At 42.5% G+C, this 25000-nt stretch overlaps 2 protein-coding genes across 4 annotated transcripts in view; both read left to right on the top strand.

Moving 5' to 3' along the window:
* phf20b (PHD finger protein 20, b) overlaps positions 1–1341 on the top strand; it is a 13521-nt gene extending 12180 nt beyond the window's left edge. Inside the window, exon 20 of the mRNA XM_035522656.1 lies at positions 1–1341. This exon is cut by the window's left edge and continues 437 nt beyond it. The gene's annotated coding sequence lies outside the window, so the exon portion shown is untranslated.
* A 961-nt stretch (positions 1342–2302) lies between these two features.
* Positions 2303–25000, top strand: part of ndrg3b (ndrg family member 3b) — a 44061-nt gene continuing 21363 nt past the window's right edge. For 2 of the 3 annotated variants that reach the window (XR_003411586.2, XM_027024110.2), the window contains exons 1-3: positions 2303–2462; positions 16340–16423; positions 17219–17251. Coding sequence is in view for 2 of the 3 variants with exons in the window: in XM_027024110.2 (XP_026879911.2) it covers positions 16367–16423; positions 17219–17251 (90 nt within the window). In the remaining variant the exon portion in view is untranslated. The remainder of the gene's footprint in view (positions 2463–16339; positions 16424–17218; positions 17252–25000) is intronic. The other variant, XM_027024114.2, reaches the window with a different exon arrangement.

The following is a 25000-nucleotide window of genomic DNA, read 5'->3' as shown; positions in this document are numbered from 1 at the left end:
GAGAAGGACTCATTTTAAAATGGGCCTAATGACATTAAATGCAAGGAATCCTTATTTTTTGAAACATAAAGGCTTTTTTAGCACTTGTCTGTTATTAACATACAGAATTCTGCCTTTATTTTTGGTTGGTTTGTTTATTCTCTGTTTTCATTGCTGATGTTATGCAAAATCCCCTTTTCTATGTTTGTCAAGAACTGTTGAGAATGAGGTTTGACAAAATGCGTTTGCAGTGGCAGTGATGCAGCAATGAGCTCGTAGCTGTTAAAGAAAAAGAAACCTGAAAATGTTAATATTAAAATATATTTTAATCTGAAAGTTCACCATCTTCTATATTTGTACTAAATAGACAATGTAAATGGCCTAATGTGCATTCTTTAATCCATGTTCCAACTTTGGCTTGTTTTTGGTTTCTGCCTTTGATCTTAACTGTATTGGTATTAACTGTGACTGAGTCTGCATTTATATCAATGGTAATAGTAACTTTATCTCGAACCTCTTGTGAATACTGTAGTACTCTTGGTTCTTTCATGTCTGCCGCCATTTTGAAATGATTGCTATTGCTTGTGTTTCCTGTGTATGCAAATGTATTTAACAAGCACAAAAGGTTTTTTCGATTTCCATGTTTTATTTTTTTTTGCCCTTATTTTGTGTTGTTATAGGCTTATAACATTCTGTAATGTCCCTTGCAATTTTTTACACTAGTCCACATAGGTTTTTTTCTTACTTTTTGAAGGCACTAGTTGCCTTTTTTAATTTATTGTAATTGTGAAATTAAGTTATTGATTCTGCTGTCTTTTTTTCTGTCCTCTGTTTGCCTCCTTTTTTAGGGTGCGTGCGCGCGTGCGCGTGTGTTGCTCCTGCTTGTGTACATAGGTGGAGTTGTTAGCCAGGGTGATTGTCATGATGAGAGAATGTGTCAGTGTTAGGGGACCAGATGGCCCCACAGTGTGTAGTCAGAGAGAGACGGAGAAACGGGGGTAATGCATTGCCCACTCCCCTGTTGGTTATTGTGGTTTCATTCTCCTCTTTTTGCCCAGTCCTGCATTTGAATTTCATAACCTGTGCCTGATATTCTGTTTTAGACCAACATATTCAAATGTATACCACTCCTCCACCAGAAAACTCCATGTTTTTCAAATACATATATGGATCCATTAAATCACATGGAAGGGCAGATGTTTATCTTTGTTTTTCTGTTTTTTCCTCTTTCTTCGTGCAGCCAGTGACAGATACACAGTCTATATTGTCTGTACTTTCACTCTGCTGTGAAATAATTGTGTTGCATGTCTGCCCTTTTGCATTTATCAATCTATGGAAATACAGTAATCAGACAGCAATGGATTTGGACTTTGATTTTCTTTCCCCTCCATGTGGGAGCCAGGTTCACTTCAGTTTTTAAATGAGCTGTCCTTTCACCTTCAAGTCTACAAGAGCAAGTTTTGTTTTGTTTTTTTTGTTTGTTAGTTTGTGTTGGTCGAGCGTGTTAATGCATAAGCTGAAGCCAAGAATGTCACGTTCTTCACAACGTTCATCGTCCTCGGGTCCGTTCCACCATTTTGTCTGGTGCCGTTATGTCATCTCCATATGTTGGGCTTGTTTAGACCTTATATCTGACATATTCTACTTTACAAATTTTGATTTATTGGAGTTGCGTAACACGCACAGAAAGCATATCCACGGTCCTCAGGGAAGATGAGATGAGAAAGTGAAGCTTTAAATTCCCGAGCTTCCAGTTTTGCTTGCTTCAGAACAAACGGACAATTGTTCGTAAAAGAAACCGAACATGTCTTCTGTGGTTTGTCGTATCTGCTCAAGCGTCCAGGAATTAAATCCAGTAACCTATTGGTTTAGATTTGGCGAAAGTCAGATGTATTCTAATGTAGTATTTTCTGACTTTCTGTTTAAAAAGATGTCATCTTGACTTTGAAAGGCTTGTAATTACGTTCCCTTCGGTGCAGTAACAACAAATGGGACGGTGTTTGGTTGTGTTACTTCTCCATATAATAAATGGGACGGTGTTTGGTTACGTTACTTCTCCATATAATAAATGGGATGGTGCTTGGTTGTGTTACTTCTCCATATAATAAATGGGACGGTGTTTGGTTACGTTACTTCTCCATATAATAAATGGGATGGTGCTAGGTTGTGTTACTTGACCATATAATAAATGGGATGGTTTTCGGTTGTGTTACTTCTCCATATAATAAATGGGATGGTGTTCGGTTACGTTACTTCTCCATATAATAAACGGGATGGTGTTTGGTTACGTTACTTCTCCATATAATAAACGGGATGGTGTTTCTGTTATTCGCTCTGCTCTGGACCGTCAGAGTCGGATTTTGACTCCGCCTCGTTCAAGCGGAGAACGCCGCCGAGACTCGTTCATAGCACACTCGCCTGGATAACCACACAGACGGTGTTATCACTGAGTACGGGTCCTGCAGTTTGATTTCCCTCCAGCGGTGAGTGCTTTTACCTTTTCGTGTAGCCGGCCTGTTACATGAAGTACGCCGCGTACATTCGCAGTCCTCATTAAACCGACATGTGAACGTAACGCAAGAATGTTTGTGAGCAAACGCCAAGGAGTTTCCTTCAGATAGCGAGCGATTAACTAGGTTATGGTGCTAGGCAGGGCTAGCTAGCTGGCTAACCTGTCTACGGTATTTAACTCGCTCAGCAGCTTGTTATTCTACCTGGCTAGTAGCCATGCCGGATAACGATAACTCTTCATGTCCGTATGTCTTATCGAGGAGAATGTTGTTGAAAGTCGGCACTTTAGGAGGCATTTCTCTTGCTGGTACTGTCATAAGCACTCAAAAGTATGCGTGTGGAACCGCGAATCAGGGTCATCTCGTTAGCTAGCGGGGAGCTAGCCGCTCTGAGGAGATTTTGAGCGCGTTCATATAGACACTGGCCGGGGTTACTTTGTTCAACTTCACGCCAGAGTTAGCTAGCTAGGTAGCTGGTTTACTATCGAAACATATTTTATTTATGTAGCTAGCTATCCGATAAACTACTGTCAGTTTCTCAAGCTGCCAAATTTAACAGAACCAGCAGCCAAACTATTTTAGCTAGTTACGTCAAATTATTTTTGCGGCAGTCTCTTGGATTAGAAATGTAGCTAGGCTAGCGAACTAATGTAGCCATGACCGTTAAAAGTGAAACGATTGTAGTAAATGTCACATTCAGCCTCTGCAAACCACCTAATGTGGTTGATGTGGTTTCCAGCCTGAGATCGGTGCTTAATTCAATCGAGCATTAGACACTGAGCACACGATGACCAAATATTTTAAGTTTGTCATTTGGGCTTTGTACTTGTTATAACCGTTCAGCAGATCTGTTGGTGCAGTAAATTCACATGACATTTATGGTTCGTGGACACAGGCCAAATCCATGTTCATTAACTTTCCCTATGTTGGATTACAGTGAAGCTAACCCCGTTTCTCAGAATATCAAGTGAGGCATTAGCAAAGCCATGATTAGTGACAGTAGTTTAGTAGTCCAGATGGCCTAATACATTGGATAACCTTTTTGCCGTCTGTAGGAGGACACACTTTCATTGCATCTAAAGTAAGTTGCAATGTGTGGGCCAAGGGTATAGCATTGCAAATATCTGTCGTCAGTGTCTGTTGATATTGTTTTCTTTGTTCCGGTATCTTAGTTATTTGTTCAGTTCCATACTTTACCTTGTTGCAATGCACCTCTTTTGTGTATTATTTATTTTTGCTTTAATATCACGCACAAAACATATTGCACTTCGCTCTCTTGACATAAATAGATTGCTTCAGTGCTGAAGCTTCTTTGATGTGGTACAGACTAGTGCATGCTGGTTGGAGTCTTTTCGCACAAGTATAATGCTGTTGCACGGTAGAGAACATGAGTGTCAGGAGATAGCCTTTGGTCATTGTTCTTTGAGACCTGTGACTCTCAAATCCAGGCAGGGCTGCCTTCTTGCCACCTACACTTCCTGAATGAAGCGCATAGGAAGTCTCAATGTATTCTTTTGCCAGATATTATCATACAGTATATATGCAAATATATGCCAAGTATCCCTCTGTTTCTGCATAAAGTCTGCATTAGTTTCTGATCATCCCACCCCTAAGCTTATTACACTTTAAAAACAGGTCAAGTGTTCCAGAATGTAAAGGAGCTCTTAATAGTAGACTTTTATACGAGAAGACTTGATATTTTTGCGAGGATGTTAGATTACAAGCAGAGATTGTTCCTATATTTCTCTAAATGTGGCAAGTTTCCTAGTAGCCTGAATACGTTTATTTCAAGGTTCTGTTCTTGGGCCACTTTTATTCATTTTATATATGATTCCTCTTGGACAATCCTAAAAGAAGCTGCCACAGCTATGCAGATAATACTCAGATTTAACTGGGTCTGTTAGTTAATGTGACCATAATCATTTGCTAACATATTACAAACTGGATATGCCAAGACTTCCTGTATCTAGAATGAAATAGATTATTTTATTTGGAAAAAATAATGAGATTTAGACTTGCTGCCTGTCGTAACTCTAGAACTAGCAAGTCAAAAGAACCGGTTCTATACCTAGATGTTCTCTGGTTTTTGATCTGATTAACGTGAACGCAATTACTAAATAATTCTGTCATCTCAATAATAACAAAATTAAAAGACTTTCTGTGAAAACGAGACCTTGAGAAACTCCTTCATGGATTTATTTCTAGCTGTGTTGATTGCTGGTCCAAGCGGGACTCTCAGATCTCTCATCAGGTAATGCTACTACATTGGTTGGTACTACATCATCTACTACATGGCTGGTAGTTTACACTTATCTGTTAATTGGGTGCACCTGTTACTGTTACATCGTCACAAAAATTTAACTCGTAGTAAGGTTCTGCTCTTGCTAAGTTTGGAAAATGGTGTCTCACCTCATCTCCATTTTTTAACATCAGGAAGGATTGCTACTGCCATGCTTTGATTGTCTTGCCCCAGAATATGTGTCCTAGCTGCATCCAAAACATTTAATTAAGGAAGACGCTTTAGCACAAACTCTTTATCTCAAAAGTATTTGCTGGAAAAGACTTCCTAGCCTTGCTAGTGAGAAGCTAGCAAAATACTTCCTATCCTGGCCATGCTAAGCTAGTAAGCCATACAGTTTGGTTACTGCAGAAAACTAGAGAATTAAATATTAAGATTCTGTATAAAGTCACAAGTACTTGATAACGAAAGAACAGTATTTGGCTGTAGCTTGAATAATCTTATTTTCAAATTGGCCCAGTTCTGTATTCTTTTAGTACCACTAAATATGGACCAAGGAAATGGACTTTTCTTACTTCTGGCACTTCAAGCATTATCTAGGCTCAGATTGACAGCTAATGGATGATTTGAAATTTTTAAGGATTCAGATATTATGATTTTTCAAAGGATCCTGTTCCTTTTAGACCTAAAAATTATAGCCTAGCTAAAATGGCAGGTGTGATTGGCATGCTTACCTTCTATACTCTGCCAGTAGTTCATAGGCACCGGCATTAGCATAACAATTTCCACTAGAATATTGTGACTAGAGTGTACACTTCCTACTTTTATACAGCCAAGTGAAATGTAGTAAATTATTTTCATACAGTCAAGCCCTCTGATTTTAATGCTTGGCCCAATGGCTTTTAAAGTTGTATATGTTTTTCAGGAAAGAAGACTGACTTGCTGTTTTGCCCTCAGATATTTAGACATATTTAAGTAAAGGCTGTGCCTTTTTAATCAGACCTATATCTCTCTCTCTCTCCTCCCTTCTCTTTACCTCTCTCTCCCTCTTACCATTTCTTTACCCTCTCCAAATTGAATGTCTGTCTCGTTTTAAGAGAGCATTGATGTTTTTCATCTAATGGCATTAATCGAATTACTGCATGCCAATAGCCTGTCTAAGATTAAAACTAAAAATAGACAAGAAAAGCATTTGGATGTAATAGTTACATCGCCTACAATATAAATTGTATGGCAGTGTGACCATTGGCAGCATGAGCATTGGCTGACCGTTCCTGTAATTGAGTCTATCTTTATCATCCATGACTAGACCATGTTTTGTGAGTAGGCAATGTAAAGTGTGACTTCCTCAATGCTATCAAGCATACCTCAGTGTCCACTAGAATCTTGTGATTTATAGGGAACTGAAAATGTCAGATACAATTTGCCAATACAATGCCAATACAATTTTTATCCTATCAATCTGATCTCATCAAATAGAGGGCAGACACACAAAAATGAAAATGGGTAATATAGACCTATACTTGCTAATACAGGATGTACTGATACATGAAATCTCATTGTCTCACTGGCAACCATGCCCAAATGGTGTATAGCTTTTCTTACCACACCTGTGTCTTTGTTAAGAAACAGCTTGCTTGGGCTTTTTGGTCCACCTCATAGGACCTTTTTCTATCAAGAGGACTAATTGTCACCACCTGGGGATGATCCAAATATGCTCTATATTCAGTAAATAAATTATGCTTATTATTTTTTGAAAATGCGTTTAGTTTCATATTTTGACAGCATGTAGACAGTGGTTGATCAGTTTATTACCATTATTGTCACCTCCAAATATTTTCAGCTTTATTGGCGTCAAGCCTAGGATTATCTTTAATAAAGCATCAAGGTCATTTACTACCTGGCCATCTACTACTGACTTGCTTCTGTTTCATGTCCTGCACAAAATATATTGTCATTCACATATTGAAAGAGTAATCTCTTATTATGTAATGCATTACTGATATTTTGCATGATATTATTAAATATATACTGTATAAAAAATTTTCAGGCTTCTAGTCACTTTTTTTATTAATCTCGTCCTTTTGCACGGTAGCCAGAGATGGCCTTAATTTTGTCTTACAGTAAATTCAATTAGAAACCTTGAGCTGGTTTCTTTTTGTTTGACTTTAAAGTTGAAATTGGTCTTTTGTGCATGGCCTTTAAGCATGCCCTTTCCATACTGAAGACTTGGAGGGAGTCTAAGCTAAAATGACAGTTTAGCATATTGTCCCAAAGACAGCAACCTTTATTAAATGCTGAGAGTATGCCTGCTTGTATTTTATCGAAAGGTTTAGATTGTATTGTTTCTCTCTTTCTCAGCAAGAAGTTCTTTCCATTCTCTTCTTGCTTCTCTTCCAGTACTATCAAAAGAGGCAGAACATCCCACATTATTTACAAGCTGTAACTTACACTGGGGATTTCTCTCTGTGTTTTGAACGTCAGGATGCTTGGAATGCTTCTCGATGGTTTCAGGATCTGAGAGGCTCTCTGGAATCCATTCTCATGTCTGTCTTGAGTCCATGAAGTCAAGATTCCAGTTGGGGGTTGTTACTCTGTGCATCAGTTCACTTCCTCTTCCCACCTCCTCCCTATCGCTGTGCCACCCTTGACAACAGCTGTTTTGAGTTTTCTCGCACCCCTTCCTTCCTATTGGCTTTACTCTCCTTAGTCCTGTCATTCCATGGCAGTTTCTATTTCTGGAGTAGTTCCTCACAGGGACCATGATACCTATGGTGTCTGTGGGGCACCCGGACAGAGGGAGAGGTGTGGGTAAGTGCCGGGGGTCACGCAGGCCCTGGTGGTGCTCATCTGTCTGCCCAAATCACATTTCATTCATTTAGGATTCGGTTCAGCAGGGGATGGTGAACAGGCGGCAGTCCAAAACATTGATTCACTTCAGTTTGTTTGCTGTGGAATAACAAAATCTCCTCCGTAACTTCTCGGATTGTAGCACTTCAGTTTTGCTCAGTTTTGCCCCAGCTATTGTTAGTCCTGTTAATATCTTCTCTTGTACTTGCTAAGGCTTCATTAATGGCTACAGTGCATATAAGTCATTTTAATGTTGTACTTGACTGTGCAGGTCTTATTCACCACACTGTCCAAAGTCATGTTCACCTCCAAAACAGGAAGTGTGGGGGCGGCTTATCTGAGGGATGTTGAGCTCCAGCTACTTGATCCTGGCTGATGCTGCTGGGAGGTTTTAGCAGATTAGTGTTGTGTTACAATAAATGACCTTCCTCTCCCACCTCCTGTATTAACCAGTAATACCCCCCTGCTGTGCTTATGATCCACACAGAATGACAGTTCAAGGCATGGTTGGTAGAGTGGAGAGATTAAGGCTGCTGTAGAAGTATGCCTAAGAGCTGCTTTGAAATGCGAAATTTCAGTGGATATTTAATTCTCAAGGAAGTTACACCCCCCCCCCCCCCACACACACACCTCCCTCCCACTTCTAAAAAGATGGAAACACTGCTAAATATTTCTCTTACTGTCTAGGCTATGATTTGGAAGCTCTTCTAAGCAACATATCAGTGAGTAGTGATGGGTGGGTCCAATGGCTCTCTGTGAATGGCTCCTTAATGTGATGAGAGCACATTCACCTCTCAACAATCTTTGAAAATAGAGGCAGCTGTATGTGCATTTTCATCATTATAATGACTGCACTTTGAAGTGTTTGAGTGCTACAGAAGCTGCATTCCTTCCTTATTTCCACCGTCCACCATCACAGGATACAAAACAAGAGAAGTACTGCTTAGAATTGACACTAACTTGGTATACAATGTCCATGTCATTCTTAACTCAGTGTTTGTGATAAATATAGCCACAAAACTATAGCAAATGGGCTACATCCCAAAACTCTATAATTGCTTTAACCTCAAAGTAGGTTAATCCTTGATTAACAGTAGAACACTTCCCATGCTCACACTAGGCATGCTAACTGAAACTGGACTGGCTAGACGTGTGCAGTGGCTTTTAGTTATCAATATCTCCATTTTTTTCTACGTATTTAGGAAGAAATAGAGGTGTTGGCAGCTCGGAGCCAAATGAATGGATCTTTTTTTAGTGGCAGGTCCAAAAGAACCAGCAGCTGAAGAAAACTTGCAACCCCATTCACTACTAATCAGTCCTGTGGCACAGACATGGTGCTGTCCCTAAAGATGTGGTCTCCTGATGATAAAGCAGTAACTACATTAAGTCAGAATGGGAGAGAGATGCTAAGGAAGTGGCACAAGCACAAAAGGGAAAATGAACATCAAACAGATCTCATGAATATTTCATCTGGTTTTAATATTTCATCTGGTTTTAACCCATTGACTGGGTTCCTATTTTTATCATGTAAATGAAATTCTCCTCTCCTTTTAGAGGGAAGAGACCTTGTCCTATTGCTATACTGTACCCCATTTTTCATTCCTTTTACAAGCACTTGTTCTAGATTCCAATACACAGAGCACACTGTGATGCAATGCAAAATCTAAGTGCTTCATTTCAAGGTAGTGTATATGATATTGCTGTGCAACTTTTACAATATTTTCATGTTTCAGTTTTTCCCCCCCATTGCGCTGTCATCTAGAGGAAAGGTGTACCCTGTCTTGATGCCTATGAGGAGGCCTGCTTACAGTGATATACGTTTAAAGCTGGTGATTTAACTGATCATTGTCCTGCCAAAGCCATTTTTCTTCACTCATAGTTCCTCATGGATCAGTTTATTAAAGGGATTGAGTTCATTAACGGGAAGGATGCCCCTCGGCTCTGACTAGATGTAAAGAAGTAAGTTAAGAATAAATGGCTAGAGTGCTTGAGGAGGAGTAGGAACTTGACTGTAAAACATCCACAGCCCAGGGCTCTTCTGTTGCTGTAGGCTTTGTATTAAGGGTTCAGTATAGCTTTACTAGTCCATGGCTTACAATATTGTCTTTGTATTGTAGACCATATGCTAGTAAAGCGATACTGAACTCTGTAGGGGCTGTTGAATATTGCATGTAGTCACAGAGCATAGTCTCCTCTAAACACACTGCCACCGTCTTTCCTCACCGCTGCACCACACGGCTCTGAGCACAGCTAGGAGAAACACAGTGTCTCTGTGAGACACTATTACAGGTCATTAGTAAGGGTTGGGAAGGACCAACATTGAGACAGGGTTGAAGTGTGTGGAAATGTTCAGCGAGTTGAGTATGCCATTGTTTGTTTGGAATTGAAACCTTTCCTCTTTTTCTGATGCAAGGGTGGTAATGAAGCATAAAATCTGTGTGAAGTTCCTTACTGAGAAACTGTGAGCAAAAAAACTCTCTTTTGCCTTCATCGTTTCTGCGTTGGGTTTCTTGGATTGGGTTTTCAATGCAAATAATGACAGTCCATCATGCTCTGTGTGTAATGTATGTCTGATGCAAACTGAATCCTGAATATTGGACACGCACCTCCATCACCAAAGACGTTTATTTCTCAGACTTGGGGGACTCGCAGCTCATTTAAAAGCATTGAAGGTTGAAGTACTGAGGTTGTTGATGTGCAATGTGAGCTGTTGTACTGAAAGCTGTTGCATTATTTGCTCCTCTTTATGACTGCAGCACAAAATGCATAAAACGAAGCATCTAGTTAAAAGACTGGTCTGTTTTGATATGTGCAGTATACAGAATATTTTCCTACACTTTGCATTTAGATTAACAGCGTAAGTGTGCATCATTTGTTTTCATTGTGGGAATTATAATCCTCCAATAGTTTAAATTAGATTTTTGTCATAGAAAATACCTAACCACTGATTTGACAGTAGCCAGACTGTTATTAGACACTGTCCTTGCCTTAAACAAGCATGGCTTCTGTATTGAGGCTCGTTAGAGCCAGCAGAGTGTTTTCACAGTTGGCTCTGTTTATAACTGCGTTCTGTGGAATGACTAATGTTCAGCTGCCTTAACTGTCAGAGAGGCAACAACTGCTTTTGAGAGTCATTTTAAAAGCATAAGGAATTGCAAGGTTGACTAGGCTGGAAACGGGACGCTGACAAATGCCTGCCCGGTTACAAATGAGATGAATGTTTATACACAACATTGTGCTTTCCAACAGCTTAGTGCCTCTGACTGTATTTTGTAGGCAGCGGGTTACACTTGTCTGCAAGTCTCATGGAGAGCTTAAGACAACTACGTACAGCTTTTGTCTGATATGGCAAGAAGCTGCAGCGATGAAGCTCATTTGCACTCTCTTCCACCACAAACGCAGCAGCGGGTTGGGGGTTGGAGCTCCGTAACGTTCTGCTGTGCTGGCAACCCCTCCTTGAACTCCTCCCATCTACTTCCCAAGCCTAGCAAGGCCAAGATCACATACCAAAGGTGTGTGTTGTGTATTTAGAGCCTGTCACCATCCCAAGCAGTGGAGGGGTAGGCCTTCATATGACAGCTCCCCCCCACCTGCACTCTCTGCGGAGCCGAGCTGCCAGCCTGGCTCCCAGCCCTGCCGCCTCTCTCTCCTGTGGGCAGGGAACCTTGAACGACGGACTATAATGAGGAACGACCACCCCGAGAGGCAGGAAGCCAGAGATGGCCAGTGACGGAGACGCTTCATTCATGGTGTGCTGAAGCACAAACCACAGCGCTGGCTTGCCACCCAGGCTGGTTTGGCTTCAGGAGCTGAGGTCATTGTGGCATTGGATTCCAACAACGCTGTGCTTGGTGATGACCCAGGGCGGCGAAACCCTTAAGGTTACCTGTAAAACGCCCCGAATCCTGTCAACGAAACTTGATCTTTCTCTGTTTGAAAATTCAGCATGGAAGTAGTGTGACCTCATCCTTTGTCAAGGTGTGAGGTTTAAAGTCACAACATACAGTCAGCAGGAGGTTTACTTTGACTGGCCAGTTCTTGCCTGATTAACTCTGTCAGTTTATCCACAGGCAGTCCCACTGTCCTGTGTGCATATGTGAGGGCCCCATGTTACTGACTGGGACCTGGAAGGTGTCTTTTACGTGGTGCAGACCTTGGCTGCGATTTAGTCTTTTGTCTGTGTATTATGGAGAGCATGACGGACTATGTAAAGAGAATGGAGTGGTTATGTGCTACAGACAATGTAAAAAGGGGGAATTCTTGTTGTGTATAGCATTTTTCATTTCTGTTTATGTATGTGTTACCTGTTTCAAGATGGGCTATTAAGTTATAAGTGGTTTGTTTTGTTTGTATTATTTTAGACTTTATATTTTAGTTGCTTATTTTAGATTGACATTTGACAGGCACCATCTTTTTTGTTAATTGATCATATCAATTGAACAGACAATCTTAAACTAAAATATGTGGTCTCATTTCTTATGTCTATATGAAACTTTCAGAAATTATTATAACCCCAAGTGACCATTTTAACACTGGTTGGACCATAGTTAAACAGTTATTAGGCTAATAATCTGAAAATGAAAAGGTCACAGTTCTTGATCATGCGAATACTTTTAAATTCACTGGTTTATGATTAAGTTGAGAGAGATGGAGCGCTAGGAAAAAGGCATTAAGTGTGTGTGGTTTGTGGTTTTAAATGTGCAGAAACAAAATCTGATTATGGTCCTTTGAGAATAATTTCTGCGAACGTTCTGATAAACTCCAGTGGATGGCAGGGCTGCGTCTGTGATGAGGTCAACTCGCTCACATTGCATCTTGATTAGAGAGCGTAAGAGTCTCTCATCAGTATGAGAGTTGGGGTTTATTTGGCAAATCTGAATGTTCTGTACCTTAGGTGGATTAGCCCACATATCTTCCCTCTGTCTCCACTTTCTTCCCAACCCTCTAAAGAGAGACCTGATCACATTGGTCCCAGTGGTTCCATCAAACCACTCTCTGTAACTTTAATCATGGCGGTGTAGGGATGACTGATGATGACTGAGGTCAGTGGTGCATCTTCCTGGGCTTGGAGACTCCATGCAGAGAGGGGAGCAGGGTTGTGAAGAGTAATTACTGCTGGGAGTGTGCTCTCTGACGCCACCACCGCTGTTCCTCCTGGTTGTTATGGTGATGAGGGGAAGAGGACTGCTTGCTCTCACTAGTAATCAAATGGGCTACACTGATGAATGTCAGAGGAAAAGAGGTGCACGCATAGAAGGTTCTAAAAACAGCTGTTGCTTTTCTCATTTTCAGAAGACCTCTCCATGTCTCGTTGCCAGGATATAGCCGCTCTACTCAGACACGGGCCACTGAAAAAATGGATCTGTCGCAGTGAACTGAAATCTTTCAAGTTGACCACAATAGATTTGCTTCACCCTTCACCCAGCAAACAAAATCTCTTAAGATGTCAGAAGGCAACACTTCCTCTTTCCTTTTACCCGATTAGGGTAAGCAGATTAGGCAGGCTAATGTACGCGGCAGTCCCGAGCGTGCCATTTTTTTGTTCTGCTTCCTTCAGTTCAGCTCCATCACTCAGGTGTTGCGTGTTCACAGCGAACTGCTGAGCTCCCAGCTTTCTTCTGAGGTCAGTGCTTTCCTGCTAAATGCTGCCTTGCCTTCCTTTCTTCTTTTCCGATGAGCTGTGTTGTACCTGTTCAAGAATGTCAGCTCATTTTAAAGGCACGTGTCAAGCACATTTTTGTTCACTTCCATTTTGGTTTATAATGGTTCTTGTAGCCTTGTTTCTCCTTTTGCTAAAAATGTTGATTTCTCTTATTCTAATTAAAGGTGAGCTGGCAGCTTGTCACATGGTATTCCTTAGGCTTAAGTGGGGAGAATTTAGCAAGGAATCAGCATTCACCAAAAACATGTCCTACTTGTGGCCCCGTAAGGGCTAGTAACCCAACACCTTCAGCCTCGTGCTCTTGTACTCAGTGGTGAGTGTGGATCGATCTCTCATGAAAGAATCATGTGTTCCACAAAGAGCCTGCTATTCAAGCCCTGTTCTAATTAATAACAGATTACATAGGTTACATTTCAGATCTGTCTAATTTAGATCTGAAAATGACCAACATATCTTGCATTAGGAGTATTTTTGAAAAATATACTTTTCAGGGTATATAGGCCAGTCCCAGTATATTCCATATCTTCTATAATTAGGTCTTGTCACCATATAAGCCAATTATAGCTGTGAAGGTTTGTTGTTGCATTCCTGCTCTGGGCTGTCAGTTTTACATTTTCACTAATTTTTCTGAAACTATTCCATTTTCGCTTCCCTCCTTTTTTATGTCTTGATCTATTAGCTGATCAAAACTCATACAAAGGGTCCAGGTTTCACATCACAGTCTACCTGGCATAACTTTTTATAACCCACCACCTCAATCCCAGCTGGAAATGCCAGCCACAAATAGAGCTGCCTGTCACTAACAGAAGTGTTGTTTTGAAGCTCTCCCCCAGAGCGCAGGCTCATTGCAAAGCGATGCTTCAAATGAAAAGTCCCTGCGGCTCTTTCCACATTAAACTGCCTGCTGCATTAAGCTTCGCAAGGGTGAAGCGAAACGTTCTACTGCTATGTAGGCTAGGGCAAATCAAGTCTTGCGTGGCTATTTTCCGTAGGCCAGGCCATACCGAGTCTTGTTTCTCGTGGCTGAGTGTGAACAACCCAACAGGGCCATGATGCTGGCTCTGTAGCCCCGACGAAACTGGCTTGAATGAGACTGTGAAAAGGAGAGCGCTCCAAATGCCCACTCTGTGGTTCTGCTCTCAAAAGTGAGCGCCAAGCGCCTCAAGTGCAGCAGTGGCAGTTTGTTTGCCTGGCAGAAACGAATTTGCGATGGCGCAGATTTAGTGGCCCTTGCATGTGTTGAATCATCAAGCAAGGAGTCGAAATCCCTCTGCAACGTGATGGGGATATTTAAAAAGCTAGATCCGAGTTTGCTCTACAGTTTTCTTACAGCTTCATATTAAGGCTGCCATTTGTCTCCGCCTTTCCACCCACAAGCCCACTCAAACCCCCATTCCTCAACAATGTGCTCTGTTCAAAGGTCCCTAGAAGACCACACTTGCTCACATCTGTGGGTCCCTGCTAATTAGACACGGGAGAGAAAAACGCGGAGAGGCACGAGCAAGCGGGAGAAACCGCAGGGTGAAGCAGGGGATGCCTGCGCAGCCGTCATTGATGGAGGGAGCCAGAAAGGGGCCACGAAGTCCTACATCTCGTCCTCCTTCCCCCTCGCCCGCCCACCCACTGGTCATCACGAGACAGCCCCTCGCCTGCAATCTGCGGGGAGTCCAGTCCTCGGCCGTCAGTAGAAAGCTAATGGGCAAGGGGACATGTGAAAGGGCAGGGCCTGCTACTGGCAGGCGGCAGCCGCTGTTTGAGAGTGTAGGGAAGTGGGACATGCATCCAGCCATACTTGGGGCTCGGGCCTTCTTTTGAAGTCCGTCGTGGAGCCCGCGCTTGCTGCACGAGATCAGAAGGGGAAAATCCTCGGCACAATCGCCGCACCTCCGATTGACGGCGCTGTGACATCTTCACGTCTGCCCCACCCGGCTTGCCACGATGGGGAAGGTTAACGAACTGGAGCTCCCTTGGTTCTTGTTCATTTTTCATGATGTTTCATGTCGTGGAGGGGAGGATGGGATTGTCTGTCTGTGTAGAGCAGAAGGAACAGAGGCTCTAATGTGTCTAATGCTCTTTTGGCCTGGGGCAGTACACGTATGCATGTGTGCGTAAGAGGTGTTCATCATGGAGAGGTCTGCACGGCCCGCTATGCCATTTGTGATTCAGTGACGCTGATGATTTCAGCTCGGCTCGAGAAATGGAAGATGCGCTCGCCTCTCTCGGGCACACTTAAAAAGAAATGGAGGGCTGTTCTCCAGCCACACTTTCCTTGGCAAGGTGATGGTGTTTCTCCAGATCTGCACTCTCTAAGAGCCTGTGGGCCTCACTTAATCCGCATGCAGTTATCCATGTGCTGATGACTAAGCCCATTTAACAGAGTGACTGTCCAAGCAATCTGCAGTCATATGACACATGCACACGCGCACACACACACACACACACACACACACACACACACACACACACACACACACACACACACACACACACACTCTTGCAGACACCACCCAAGCCCTTTTTTCTCTTGGTCATGCCACCACTGCACCTTGAGGAGCCACCACAGACAACATTTTTTTGTTTATTTTGACTTAGGAGTTTATTACACATTATTTGAGATGTTTTGCACCTACATCATACGTGAATGGGCAGTAAAAGTACTAGGCAGCTGTAACAGCACAGAGAAATGTTCAGTGAGATGTGAAGGTTTATCAATATTTTATTCCTTGCCTCAACCTGAAGTAATTCCCAGTCCTTTTGTTAAAGTATTACGGAGCTGCCCTGTATGTTATTTGTGGCAAGTATGAGGTACTTGTTGGTGCTGGAGTTGGTCCCAAGACAGTCATTGTGCTGCCGCATATTATGAGAAAAGGACATCATGATGTCTTCCACTGATTGTCATAAGACTGATTAATGGCTTTGAGAGCCACGCACGCCTTCGCTGACATTTAGAACGGTCAGTGCCGTGAATAAAACATCGACTCTTCAGAATGCAGTTAACACAACAACAAGGGCTCTAGTCGCCGTCATTAGTGACAACGTAAGCGCTCTGTGTCTCTCGCTCTCTCATGCTCTCACTCTGTCTGTGTCTCTCACACCCAGGATTATTGACAGCTGTCAGTTCTGAGGATGGATGAGCTACAGGATGTGCAGCTGACGGAAATCAAGCCGCTCCTGACGGACAAAGTGAGTCCTCCATGTACACCGAGCCAAAAAGAACCCAGTGTTCTTATAAAGTAACCCAGTCCTCTGCTGCACACAGCACCCATCAGTGATCTGTTATGCACACCCTCATCTCATAACTGTGATTTGCATCCCAGATCGATTTGAGAACCCACCCCCAAGGCTCCGGTGAGCTGCTGGTTTCCCTTGGATACCAGTACAGCTGCGTGCCGATCTCTAGGATCAGTGCTGGAATGAGATGAGACCAGCCCACTATATGGATGTCATCTGAACTTAATCTTGGGTCCATCACGCCACAGTGGGGCTCAGATTGATTTGATCATCGCCTGATAAGACCAGCGATGACTTGGTGCCTTAAAAGATTGAAATAGAGGGAGACTAAAAGAGACTACCACAATGAGACACCCACAACAGACTGTGATTCTCACGAAACGTTAGCTCATCTTAGTGTCAGAACGATTTAGCCTTTTCGAATGTTAATTTAGACTTGATGTCCCACCCAGCTGCAAGCCATAGCTCCATATCTAAAACTGTACTACTGATTGAATCATGGCTGCAGAGCCTCTGCGAGAGCCTGTATTAAACATGTGAGCATTACTGGTTTCTGTGAGGCTGACTCCTCCTAGTGGAGGAGCCCGTTCTTTGCCAATATTTAACGATTCACTAACTTGGTGTTGAGCTGTGTACTTGTGCAAGATGAACTAGCGACACTAATGCTCGTGTGTGTGTGTGTTTGTTTATGCCCTCACTCTAACTTGTCTCCCTCCACGGCTTCTCTTTTTTCCCCTTTCCTCACAGAATGGCCGAAACTTCCAGGACTTTGATTGTCAGGCAAGTGGCATTTTCTGTTGGTTTTGCTGTCCCCTGAACACACAGATTTCTGTAGGGAGCAGTCCACTTCCGGTTGAACCGACCCCCCCCCCCCCCCTTCCCCCTCGGCATGTGGTCTTCCCCAGCCTTTTGGAGTGGAGTGGCTATGGATTCTGATATTCAGTTCTTAAGCTGTGCTTCAGAATATGAACAGCTTAAATAAATGTGTGTGGGTGGGTGGGTGGGTGGATTGGTAGAGCTGTGTGAGTAGGTGGTTTGGCATGATGAGAATACAAGTGATAAGTGAGTGAATTTGTCCTAGCAGGCATGTCTGAAAATTTATGGGAAAAAAAACCCGGCATATGTGTGTGAGAATTTTAAATCGAGACCAAGATTACGTAATGGTAACAAGTTCAGTTCATGTAGCACCTTTCTCATACGCAATGTTTCATTATCAAATAAAAAAAACTACAATGAGTTGCTCTTCCTCCTTTCCCCTCTCCATCGAATTCTCCTTTTCTCATCCCTCTTCTGTTCTTTTCCTTCATCCTACTTTGCAAAACATTCCTTGTTTCCACAACCCCCCACCTTCTAGATTCTGGTTTATAGTTCCTGACTTTTAGAAGAAAGTAGCAACAGTGACAACTGGCAGCGATAGTGCTCTAGATTGATGATGTAGGATGTCTGCCTCCCCCCTGATCCCCCCCCCCCCCACCCGCCAGCAGGTGGTTACTGAACCACAGCTGCCAAACTTGGCCAAATTATAGAGGAAGACGTGAAGGTGTACAGCCACGAGGTTCTGAACCTGTCGGGGCCGTGTAGCCCGAGGCTGTGGCGCCAGTTCAGCAGCACTGACGCCGGCGGGCTCTGATTCAGCACGACCGCTCTCGTTACTTGAAGCAGCAGCGGCCAGGTCCTGCTAACCAGCGCACACTCCTCATAGCACTCAGAGCCATGTCCCGGCCTCCCGCTGAAGTCCACCGATGAGTTGGAGGTGGTACAACAGCCTGGAAACTGCTGGCCGAACACCGTCATGCTGCTGGGTGAGGATGCGAACAGGCGCATCGCCTGAGGAACTGCGATTAAATATGGCCTTGGGCAGGACCCAGCTCAGTGGAGTGGCCCTGTCCAGACAATAAGGAATCATGTCATTCACTCCACACACACACACACACACACACACACACACACACACACACACACACACACACACACACACACACACACACACACACACACACACACACACACACACACACACACACACACACACACACACACACATATATATATATATATATATATATATATATATATATATATATATATACACGCCAGCATAGTGGGGGTTTTCAGTTGCCTGAGCACGGTTGGCACTCCGTGAGCCTGTCTTCAGAAGAACGCAGGACACAGAGAGAGGGGGATGGAAAGAGAGTGACTGTAATTTAAACACACATTCACCTTGACTTTGTCTGTCTTCTTTTGCCTGTTGCAAATGGAAAAAGGTTCTTCACCTTGAGCTGAGAAAGCAGAAATTGGCCCATTCCACAGAGATCAGTTGCCTTATGATGCTCTCCTAGAAAAAGCCCTTCCACAGTAGTAATTCAGGTAGCTGGACATTAGCTGAGAGGAGATCTTAACCGTCCAGAGAGCAACCACCAAATCTGCTTACTGTGTGCAACGCTGTAGCTTCAGACAATGCAACTCTTTTTCTCTCAGTAGAATTTATTTTCTTGCAGCCTCCCTCCTAGAAGATCCCAGCGCTCCCCGCAATATCTACCTTCTCTAACGAATACCCTCGCTAAGGCTAGTTGCCATGGTAACCTCTTTGACGCAGCGTTAGCACACCACATTTGTGGAGGTGCTAGCTCACATGCTGACACCTGCTAGCCGCCTCCAGGAGAGGGCAGCATGATGACAATTAAGGGTGAGACTTAAGACACCCTGATCGCAGCACAGCAGTGTGGTTTGAAACCTTTAACTGGGTCTCCAGCTGAGAATATTTTAATTAACGACACGGGAATATGTGAGGAGTGTTTGACAGCCTATTGCTGAATGTCCAATTTGTTGTCACTGCTCTTGTTGCTTTCCTGTTTCTGTTCTTCCATTCTGAGGCGAGTGGCTCCGTTGCACTGGCCTGTTAATGTGTACCTTTTGTACCTTCTTGTTCTCCAATTAAGCTGCATCAGACGATGTGAACATTAAGCCAATGTTTTGTCGTTAACTGCATTTTTTTTAAAATTTGATGATTTGTGCTAGCTTATGTGACTATTTGAGTAAAAGCCTGTTTAGGAGGAATAAGGTGGGTTTATTTTTTTTATTGTTTTATTGTTTTTGTTCCCCCCTGACAAACGAATATGATTTTAAACTTGGTGAAATGTTCGGGGTTTTTTTAATACGGTTTTTCTACTCTTTTATAAATGTCTGGTGGATAGTTTGCCCTTTTTACAAAATGTTTAAATTTTTTTAAGCATCAACTAAAAACAGACTTTCATCAAAGTAAAAAATACACACACGCTTTTCATTAAGGAAGCTAACTAGCTGTTGATTTTTGCTTTTTTCTTAGCTGTGAACAGACTAGAAACCTCTTAAACAAAAACAATTACATACAGTTCTCACTAATATGATCTGGTCCTTCATGGAGTGGTTTGTATTGTGTAGTGGATAACAAAGCTGCCTCTGCTGTGGGGTTACTGGAGTTTCAAACCCTGTCTGGTCAAATGCTCTATGTGATACCGATAATAGTCCTCGAGCAAGACTACTAACACTACACGCGCCTATCTCTATAACATGATTAAAAGGCCAAATGTGTAAAATATAAATGTAAAAAAATGCACTTTGATGCTTTTTATAGCTTATCTGCTTGGATGCAGATGATGGAAAGGTGGATCTAGACACTGTGGGGTACAAAAATTGGCGCAGGTTGATATCTAACGAAGGCCACACTCTACTGTGTGTAATACATCAAACGCTGTGTGAGTCTACAGCTTGAGGCTAGATTAGACCATGGATCAATCCATTTTAGCCAAGCTGTGTTTTTTCTTATGACCTTCAGGTGGTGCAATTATTAGGTCCTCAGAAGTCCAAGGTAATCCACTTCAAGGTTTTAAAAGCAAATATGATGTGGAGGGCAAAAATATGATGGATTGTTCTGATGTGTTTATTCGCTAAAGGCAGGGAGGGCTTTGCCCCCCTAAAACACTTAAAATAGCCTTCCATCCTTGAACGGGTAATTCCAGCAGTATTGAATGTAAACTAGTTGAGTTGATTTATTTATTTTCTTCTTCTTCTTCTTCAGTGTTTAAAGATACATGACGGTGATGTCCATGTTTTCTTGTTGTCATCAGCCTTTTCTTTCTACTGCTTAAATAGGCACACACAAGTTTAAAAAAGAAAGTTTCATGTTCAGCAGTCCTTGCAGGAGTTGCAGAGGTAAATGGAGCTGGCAGCATGCCACATTCTCCTGACCTTCGCTGTGAGAGGTCAGACAGATGGATGGGCGGACCAGAGAGAGTTATGAAGGAGGCTGGAAGTCGTGTCTGGCAATATATAGTACCCAATGCATAATGTAAACAAAATATAAACGTTTACACAAATCCAGTGATGTTTCTGCCTAGATTAATGCACACACAAATTTAACCTGTGTGTCTTACAGGGCTGGTTTATTTGCAAAGATCTTTTTATAAACCAGACTTCTCACCCAAACTAAGTGAGCGCTACAAGATGTGTAGATATGATATGATATAAATAGATTGTAGTGTAGCATACACAGCAATGTGCCCTTACCTGATAAAAACAAAATAAACCTTTAATTACCCAGCCACACATGGAGTTAGTGACATTGTTTGCTGCCTGCTTCTGGTAAGCAAATGTAATGCACAGCTTTGCCCCACACAGCTACATAAACACCCAGAGACAGATTTAATGCATTTTGGAGTCTGACAGAAGAAAATACTTTGGTTTGCCTTTTTAGGAGATTTGGAACATTCACAACTGCTTTTTAAACAGGATACACCTGCTCCTTGATGTGGCTATGCATGTGTACACAGTCACACACACTCTGTGCAAGTATGTCTGTGACTGATGCGTGCACTCTGTGAAGTGCACAGAGGGTGTGTTCCTCTATGGGGGTGTTGACTAGCTTGTTACTGTTGGTGGGGGCGGGGGTCTCCTCGCTTACCTTAAACACGGGGAAACCCTTTCATGCTTTTGCCCACTTTCATCCATTCTAACCCCAGGTGCATCCTAGGAAAGAGTTAGAATAAGAGAGGCAGATACATATTTTTAAATGTCAGTGGTTTATCCATCTGTATATTGGGGGACTCCCCCCTCCCCCCCCCGTTTTAACTGGGCCATGTTCTATGTATAGTGAATCATACCAGATGCATTGGTGTAACGGTCACAACATCGTACGTTTTGAAACTCTGGTCTTGTTGCTGTCCAGTGTGATGCTCATTATCTATGCTTGGTCTACATCCCTGTCATTCAGCGTTATGCTGATGTGATGTGAGGAACCACAGATTATATAGTCGCCGTCTAAAAAGGAAAGGACGTGTGACATGCGTCTGTGTAGTTAAATAGTAGAATAAATGGCCACAGTTTTATTCTAAATATATTTTTGACTGCTAAACTCCAGAGATGTTTAGTAGAGGTGGTGACTTAGTTCTGCTAACACAGTTTAGGTATGTTTTTGTTTTTTAGTTTTTGGTCTCGCTTCCCTAATGCAAAGAACCCTAACCCAGATGTTGTCACTAGGCACAATGGACAATGTGTGTGTGTCTGTCTTGAATAGGAAATTGCCACACCTGATTGAATATTTTTCACTCTGTCATGACCCTGGTCAAGGCGCCATCACCTGCACCTAACCCTAATGCCATATAGACAGCAACACGAAACAAAGAAAAGAAAATGTATACTTACTTCACAACATCCTGGGACATGACACCACATGACACAATAACAATCACGAACATATAAAAGCCAGATAACCAGCCAGTCAGGAGGACTCCTGAGAGAAAGAAGGAATACCTGAACGACAGTGGTGAAGACAACAAACTGATTCAGGAAGTAGGCTACTTCGAACCGCATATTGAATTCTCCAGAGGTGACCAGCGAAAGGGTGCAGTGCTGCCTGCATAAGGATTGGACTCTTAAGGAGGAAAAAAAAAGATTGCTTAGTTTGACTACTGGCTTGAGAAATAGACTGCAGAGCCAGGTCAGCTTAGAATTGGAGTAACCTATAGAATTATCCTGGACTGTCTTGTTTTCTCTTCTTGAACCTTTTTTTTTTTTTTTTTTTAATTCTTTTTTTTCTTTTGTTTGCACTTAAAATAGAGGTGAAGGAAATGCCAAGGATGGGCATTATAGAACCAACAAGGAGCGAAAGGTGCAGTCCAGTTGTGCTCATCCCCCAAAAAGGATGGAGGACTCTGGTTCTGCATCGTCTTCTCAAAGCTCAACTCAGTATCTGCTTTTAACCCGTACACCGTGCCAAGAGTAGACGAGCTAATTGAACCGCTCGGGAAGGCCCAGTTCCTTAGCCCGTAGGACTTATGCAAGGGATATGGGCAAGTTCCACTAGCAGAACCTGCAACTCATCTAACGTCCAAAATGTGGTGCCTGATGGACCACATCTTGAGGAGAGCAGAAGGACATGTATTGCCTATATTGATGATGTGGCGGTATATAGCAACACAGCGTTCAAGAGAATCCATGAGGCAGGACAGGTGGTCAATGCCAACAAAGTGCCACCTGGCAAGGGCTGAAGTGTCCTACCTTGGGTACATCCTCAGAAGAGAGAGGATCTTGCCGTAGGTAGACAAGGTCAATGCCATTGTTGCCAAAGAACTGTCTAGCACTAATGCCAAAAACAAAGGTACAGACATTTCTAGGGTTGGTGGGAGGGTACTGATGGTTCATACTAGTTCCCTAGTCGAGTGGGGATCTTGACCGGCCTGATGCGGAAGGACCAACCTCAAAAGGTCAGATGGTTTTACTTTTTAATTTCTTAAAATTTTTTAAATTTATCTTTTCTCTTTGTACTTGTGCACCTGAGGTCATTGTACACATGGGATTACCCTTGCCCTTCCCCTTGACTACTCTGACCACCCATCCATGCCATCACACAGTCCTTATTTTCTTCCTACTGTGTTGACTTTCCGATCAAATCAATGGTATCGTAAGTTAAGTGCTGGTTACACAGTTTTTTGCTGCATAATTTTTGCAAATCTTGACCTGTGCCCACATGAAGTTTATGTAGCATTTTCTCCTACTAGACTGTTGTATACAGCTTTTTCAGTGTTCTGCTCATTGCACTCATTCATGTGAATTTGCTCAAAAGTGAGTGGTGCTTAAATATGAAAGGAATCTCAGGTAGAAAATGTCTTGATTTGTCTAACTGGCTAATAGCTAACAATGTAAAGGTTTAAGTGTTGCCTACTCTTGAAGAAACACTACATGTGGTCAGTAGTGGTGTGGAGCTAACCTAACTACCATTTTTAATGAACAAAAGAAAAATATTAACATATTGCAAATATTTTTGTCACAGTGGAATATTCTGAAATATGAAAATATTCTGTAAAATACTTGGTATACTATTTATTTTCAGTGATCTAATTGAAAATTGTTCGAAGATATTTTGTTCCCTTCCACTGCGTAGTAGAACTCAAAGAAGAACCCAAGAAAATTAATTCTTAAAAACCTAGAGCAAATTCTGCTTTTACGCTGCATGGTCAGTGGCTTCCAGTGCTCAACACCACCTCTGCTGACATGTGTCCTGTGCAGTTCGAAAGGCACAAAAACTGAACACTAATGTTGCAGCAGCAAACTCTGATACTTCTGGGTGTACTTGAACCATCCAGAACTTGTAGCAGCTCTGAGAGTTTACTGGAAATGAAGTGAAAAACTGATGTTCCATTTCAGACTGGTCTTGAAGTTCACCTGACTGATAATTTATGCTTATTTTTCCCTAGGAGCTCCATTTGTTCCAGGTAGTTTAAAGTAGTTTCCCTATGATGAACAACTTGTTCTTTTCTTCTTCTTTCATCCTTTCTGCCATTTATCACTCGGTTTTTCTGTTGCCTTGGTGAGTGTCTCACATTCCATGTTTTAATCTGTGTATTTTAAGATTATATCTTGTCTTCAGAATCAGTAACATTTCAGTTTAGAACAAGCTGGTACAAGAATATGGAAATATACACCCACACCTCCCCAAGACGTGTGCGTGTGTGTTGGGGCGGGAGGTGGTGCTCTGAGCTGGTCAGATGGAGCCATATTGTTGCCTTATGTTCAGATCCGCAGGTAATCCCTCCGTTGGCTACGTAAACTAAAGCAGTTGCTGCCTCACTGAAGGAATGCATCACTATTGATTTAAACAGTAACGTGCATTTCTGCTCGGGCTTTTGAACCATCTATACTTCGTACTTTTTAACAGTTGATGAAATGAGTATTTGTCAGTTTGTTTCCATGAAATTTGAAATGTGGGACATATGGCACTCAGAATTTTGTTTTGTTTTGCATTGCAACTGCAGTGGCATTAATGTCCGTCTCTATGGCAACAGATTCTTGCGACTGACGTCTATGAGGGTTTTTGATCACCACTCCGTAGCATTTGGTGAATTAATCCTCATTTACGTTTGAATTCTGGACTAGTCAGCGCTCTGGCTAACCCATGGTCATTTACACTCCTATCCACACAAGACCATACCTGCACATACCACACCAACCCAAGGTTTCCTCACCACCCCCTTGATTTCACCGGACTCTCTAAAT

The sequence above is a fragment of the Electrophorus electricus genome, chromosome 24, assembly GCF_013358815.1.
Source record: "Electrophorus electricus isolate fEleEle1 chromosome 24, fEleEle1.pri, whole genome shotgun sequence".
NCBI lineage: Eukaryota > Metazoa > Chordata > Actinopteri > Gymnotiformes > Gymnotidae > Electrophorus > Electrophorus electricus.
This window is presented reverse-complemented; position numbering and strand designations above follow the sequence as displayed.